Source organism: Coregonus lavaretus, assembly GCF_964263955.1.
Source record: "Coregonus lavaretus genome assembly, chromosome: 20".
Classification (NCBI taxonomy): domain Eukaryota; kingdom Metazoa; phylum Chordata; class Actinopteri; order Salmoniformes; family Salmonidae; genus Coregonus; species Coregonus lavaretus.
This window is the reverse complement of record NC_140007.1, coordinates 44,640,790-44,647,116: the sequence shown is the minus strand read 5'-3', so window position 1 is coordinate 44,647,116 and position 6,327 is coordinate 44,640,790. Positions and strand designations below refer to the sequence as shown.

At 46.8% G+C, this 6,327-nt stretch overlaps 1 protein-coding gene across 1 annotated transcript; it reads left to right on the top strand.

Annotated features, from left to right (window-relative positions):
* The first annotated feature begins 237 nt into the window (after positions 1-237).
* LOC311147816 (RNA-binding protein 15-like) lies at positions 238-5,521 on the top strand. The gene has a single exon (XM_084184607.1). It carries the CDS (start codon positions 369-371, stop codon positions 2,976-2,978), a length of 2,610 nt encoding a protein of 869 aa, XP_084040733.1. The 5' UTR covers positions 238-368; the 3' UTR covers positions 2,979-5,521.
* Positions 5,522-6,327: the final 806 nt, after the last annotated feature.

The following is a 6,327-nucleotide window of genomic DNA, read 5'->3' as shown; positions in this document are numbered from 1 at the left end:
AAGGTTCAGGGCAAATCATTTGTTGTTCATTTCATATGAGCAACCAGTTATTTGAATAAAGTGGATAACAAAATATAAAACGCAATGCTGTAACCCAAAATAAATAATGCCCCAGTTTCTGTAATTTCAGATTTGACTGACATCCACTGTAAACTTGTAGTTGTTTTTTCCACCCACTCTTTCATCCAATCAGCTCGAAGGGGCGGGCTCTGACAGTATTCCAGACAAAATGGCGGATGTTGTTGTTTTGCCGCAGGGTCAGTGCTAATCGGAGTTCGCCTTTTAAGCGATTTACTGGCAGAAAATACAGAAATAACATCGTTGGCGACAAACCTTCACCGTTGTAAGGGTTCGCGAGGTGGACTGTAATGAAAGGCAAAGAAAGGTCGCCGATTAAAAAGCGCTCTCGGGCTTTGGATGATATCCGAGATAGGGGAGGAGGCCATCCGCCCAGCAAGAAAATGGGGGCTATCTCGGTTTCCAGTGGGAGCAATAATGGAAATAGCTCGACTAAAAGTGACGCAGGATCTACGAGAAGGAGTTTGTTGGGCGAAAAGAGAGACAGGGATTTTGACGGGCATGTTTCCAGTAGATCCGGCGTGAGTAACCATAGCTATCCCGGTGCTGTTGCTAGTGCTATCGGTAAGAACCACAACCTGGGCTTGACTCTCGATTTAGCCACGGCAAGGACTAGTAATTCTCGCGGCGAGCGTGCTCTGCCTCCCCCCAACAACAACGAGAGTGAGTACAAAACTCTTAAAATCAGTGAACTGGGAACTCAGTTGAGCGACGAAGACATAGAAGACGGACTTTTTCACGAATTCAAAAAATTCGGTGACGTGAGTGTCAAAATAAGCCGCAGCAACGACGAGAGAATCGCGTTTGTCAACTTCAGAAAGCCCGAGGATGCAAGAGCAGCTAAACACGCCCGGGGCAGGTTAGTACTTTACGACCGTCCTCTGAAAATCGACGCAGTGTACATCAACAGACGGAGAAGTCGCTCTCCAGTTGAGAGAGTTGACAGAGACCCCTATGTTGGAGCCCCAGGTCACAGACACCTTCACACCCAGAGACCCCTCTCCCCATCGGGGCTTGGATACAGAGACTACAGACTACAGCAGCTGGCCCTTGGGCGCCTCCCTCCTCCCCCACTTCCCCCTTTGCCCAGAGACCTAGAGCGGGAGAGGGAGTTTGCCCTGTTTGAAGCCAGGTCGCGCCCAGGTCCAGCTTTCATTGCAGAGAGAGCTGCTGCTTTCCGCGAGGAGGATTTTATCTCTCCCGAGGATGACCAAAGAGCTAACAGGACGCTGTTTCTGGGCAACTTGGACATCACAGTCACAGAGACGGACCTAAGGAGGGCGTTTGACAGGTTTGGGGTGATAACAGAGGTGGATATAAAGCCCACACGGGGACAGACCAGCACATATGGATTTCTGAAGTTTGAGAATCTCGACATGGCCCACCGCGCCAAACTCACCATGTCTGGGAAGATAGTGGGCCGCAACCCCATAAAGATTGGCTATGGTAAGGCCACCCCCACCACACGCCTATGGGTGGGCGGGCTCGGACCCTGGGTCCCCCTAGCAGCACTGGCCAGAGAGTTTGACCGCTTTGGTACAATAAGGACCATTGACTACAGAAAGGGGGACACCTGGGCCTATATCCAGTACGAGAGCCTTGACGCTGCTCAGGCTGCGTGCACGCACATGCGTGGCTTCCCTCTGGGGGGGCCCGAGAGGAGACTCAGGGTGGACTTTGCAGACACAGAGCACCACTACCAGCAGCAGTTCCTTCAGCCTCTTCCTCTACCTCCCTTCGACATGGTGGCAGAGTCTTTCATCCACCGCGCCACAGCTGAGCCCCTGAGGGACAGAGAAAGGACTCCACCGCCGCTCCACTTCAGAGAGAGAGAGCTGGGCTTCCCCGGGGCTGAATGGCCCCCCAACCCGGCTATGCGTGAACGGGTACGTCCCGGGGCCTTTGAGCCGCCGGACCACCTGCAACGGGACCGGCGGATGGGGGGGAGGGAGCCCTGGTCTCTGGAGCGAGAGCTGGTGGGGCGCGGCGGCGACCTGGGGCGTAAACGACGCCTCATGGACGATGGTCGCCATCTTGACGTCTCTCCTGACAGCACCGACCGCACGGCACGCCGGCGCAGAGGTGGCCCATCCCCAGACGGTAGCCCTGACGGAGGCCGTTTCAGTGACTCAGAGCGCCCCCCTCGCGGCGACGACAGACCCTCCCCTGGACGAGACCGCCGCCCCAGTCTGGAGCGTCCTGGCGGAGGGGACAGGAGACTGAAGAACCAGGGGAATCTCGCCGAGAGAGGGGCCTCCAGCAGTGGCCTCGCATCTTCAGCAGGGGAGCGGAAACGTAAAGCCGGCGACAGCAGCAGCAGAGGACCCGGAGCTAAGAGGGATCGCTCCTCAGACCAGGGCGGCTCTAAAGGCAGTCAGTCATCCAAGCTGAGCCTGGCCTGGCACGGCATGTTGCTCCTGAAGAACAGCAACTTCCCCGCCAACATGCACCTCCTGGAGGGCCACCAGGGCGTGGCCAAGGACCTCCTCGTCGACGGCCCCACGGGGAGACAGGTGGGAGAACTCAAGATCACCCAGCGTCTCCGCCTCGACCAGCCCAAGCTCGATGAGGTCTCCAGACGCATCAAAGCGGCCGGCCCCGGCGGCTACGCGGTCCTCCTGGCAGTTCCTGGTCCCGGTGGCGAGGAGGTGTCGTCGACGGACCCTGCAGCTTCGACCCAGCGTCCTCTCCGCAATCTGGTGTCCTACCTGAAACAGAAGCAGGCAGCCGGAGTCATCAGCCTGCCGGTTGGAGGCAGCCGGGATAAGGATCACCAGGGTGTTCTCCACGCGTTCCCTCCCTGTGAGTTCTCCCAGCAGTTCGTTGATGCCTCGGCTAAAGCTCTGGCCAAAACGGACGAGGACTATCTGGTGATGGTCGTGGTGCGGGGGCCATCATAACTACAATCAGAGAGAGGATGCAGGAAAACGGGACATCAATGATATTGTACAAAAGAAAAAAGATGTCATTAACTACTATTGCATGCTGAGTGTGGAGTTCTACTCCATGGGGTACTACTAGAGGGTAGGGGTATGATGGGGGGGATAGGCTGTGTCACTATTTGTTCCATCAAAATAAATATGAAATGCCGTCTTGAAAGTCAACAAATGTGTAGGCACATTTCGGAACCCCTGTTTTGTTAAGGGTTTGCTAATTTCTAAACAACGTATGCAGTATTATAAAAGGGGGCACATTCTAGAATTAAAGTGAAAATCTTAACTTGAAATGAGGTTAAAATGGGACCCTTTTTTTCATTTTCATTTAGGAAAACTTGAACCAACCCCCCGGCTATATGTGAGAAGTTGAGACTCCACTCCCAACATTTGGTCCAGTGTTAGTGTTTGATCGTATTATATACAGCGCCTTCAGAAAGGATTCATACCCCTCGACTTCTTCCACATGTCGTTGTGTTTCAGCCTGAATTTAAAATAGATGAAATATGAGTTTCTTCACCCGTCTACCCCATAATGACAAAGTCAAAACATGTTTTTAGACATTTTGGCAAATTAATTGAAAATTAAATACAGAATGATTTCATTTACTTAAGTATTCACACCCCTGAGTCAATACTTTGTTTCTAAGTACCTTTGGCAGCGATTACAGCTGTGAGTCTTTCTGGGTAAGTCTCTAAGCGCTTTCCACTCCTGGATTGTGCAACATTTGATCATGTATTATGCTCTTTTCACTCTGTCAATTAGGCTGGTATTGTGGAGTAATTACAATGTTGTTAACTACAATGTTGTTGATCCATCCTCGGTCACTAAAACATGTTAAACACTATTATTGCTCACAGAGTGAGTCCATGCAACTTATGTGACTTGTTAAGCACATTTTTACTCCTGAACGTATTTAGGCTTGACATAACAAAGGGGTTGAATACTTATTGAATCAAGACATTTCAGATGTTCATTTTTAATTCATTTGTAAAAATGTCAAAAAACATAATTCCACGTTGACGTTATTGGGTATTGTGTGTAGGCCAGTGATAAAAATCTCAATTTAATCCATTTTAAATTCAGGCTGTAACAACAAAATGTGGAAAAAGTCTAGAAGTGTGAATACTTTCTGAAGGCACTGTAGATTAGGCTGTGTTATGCTTAATTACAATCAGTTTATTTATTATCATTTATGGTTAATGATATATATTTTCACCTCAAGGCCCTTTGTAAAAGTCCTGAATGATGAAGCTGTTGGCCAAACCTTTGTTTATTCTAAATCACACATTTTGAAAGATGTTTGACATCTTTGGTATGGTGAGGATAGAAATCACGCCATTTGCATTTCTCACAAAAAAAGTATTGGGGACAATAATGTTGGGATATGTAATTACTTGCCGAAATTGACTGCCTGTCTTTCTGTAATACATGAAAATGGTCCAAACCTAGGAATCGGAATGTCCCCATGCACAGTAGGCTATCTGGTGTTTTACCCTGTATAACTGGTTAGGTTACACCTGGGGTTTTACCCTGTATAACTGGTTAGGTTACACCTGGGGTTTTACCCTGTATAACTGGTTAGGTTACACCTGGGGTTTTACCCTGTATAACTGGTTAGGTTACACCTGGTGTTTCAGCCTGTATACCTGGTTAGGTTACACCTGGTGTTTCAGCCTGTATAACTGGTTAGGTTACACCTGGGGTTTTACCCTGTTTAACTGGTTAGGTTACACCTGGGGTTTTACCCTGTATAACTGGTTAGGTTACACCTGGGGTTTTACCCTGTATAACTGGTTAGGTTACACCTGGGGTTTTACCCTGTATAACTGGTTAGGTTACACCTGGTGTTTCACCCTGTTTAACTGGTTAGGTTACACCTGGTGTTTTACCCTGTATAACTGGTTAGGTTACACCTGGGGTTTTACCCTGTATAACTGGTTAGGTTACACCTGGTGTTTTACCCTGTATAACTGGTTAGGTTACACCTGGTGTTTTACCCTGTATAACTGGTTAGGTTACACCTGGTGTTTTACCCTGTATAACTGATTAGGTTACACCTGGTGTTTCAGCCTGTATAATTGTTAGGTTAGCCTACACCTGTATGGTCAAGGAATGGTTCATAACACTACAAAATGGGTAGAGACAATGGGGTTTAGTTGCTGAGTGTAAACTCAACCTAACTTGGCTGTGGTGTGAGTATAGTGTATTCAATTGGTTTCCAAATGTGTTTTAATGTTTAAGCTACTCACCAGTAATACTTGGGGCGTATTGAGAGGCTGAACGAGGAATATAGAAGTGATTTTTGCCCAGCTAATATACTGTAGATGGGCCCATCATTGCAATGACGCGACAAACAAATAGCCCACTAAGAGAGATGCTAAGGGTAGATTTTATTGTGTACATTTTCTTTAGCACCACTTGACCCTTGGTAGTAACTTGTGACCTATAACCTTTGACCTATAATGTGTGGTAAAATTACACTAGAGATAAAAACAGACTTAAGCTTTTGTTGTTGTTGACATTTGTTGGTCCGGTTTCATTCAATTAATATACCAATGTTTGTTGCCAAGTTTGTCTGAATATGACAGTATTTTAATGGTAATAATTGCTAACAAATGATTTACGGTAATCCTGATAATCAATAAGTTGAAAGGGTATTCAACATTTGGAGAAACTGATCATTTAGTTTTTTGGTGGAAAACTTAAATTGTAAGTTTGATAAGTTGTGCTATTATTTTGTAGTATTTTTAACCACAATGTTTTCCCGTTTGCGGCCAGCAGACAACAGTTAGATTTGTAAAACCTAATAGCCGACTGTTGGTACCATTTTATGGCTGTTTCTTTTTAAAAACTAAACTGAGTTGTAGTTTTAAGATGAGGTTGGTTTTGGTTTATCTATTGGAAAAACTGTATTTGTCTCAAAGTTCACCGCCTCAACTGTGGACTTCCTATGGCTCAAACCTCACAGGCAACTCTGAAGAGAAGGAAACTACTTAGTATTTGTGCATTTTCACTGAGAAAGCAGCTTTTAAGTTGTCTTCTTTTGTGTTCTGTTTTAAGTGGAATAATATGACCCTCTTGCTTTGTGCTATGTACCTGATTTCATTGGGAAGACAAGAAAGGGAACATCCTCTTCCCACACTGCGCTTACTGCCAAGCTGTTTAACACACTCAGAGAAAAAGTGCATTTACGCACTTATTTGTCCTCCGAATATCAATAAATGTTCATTTGAGGGAAACCTGTTTCTGCCGTGGAAATGAATTGAAGAGAGAGAGAACTGTTCTGACTACCCCGTCTGTTGTGTTTCCAAAA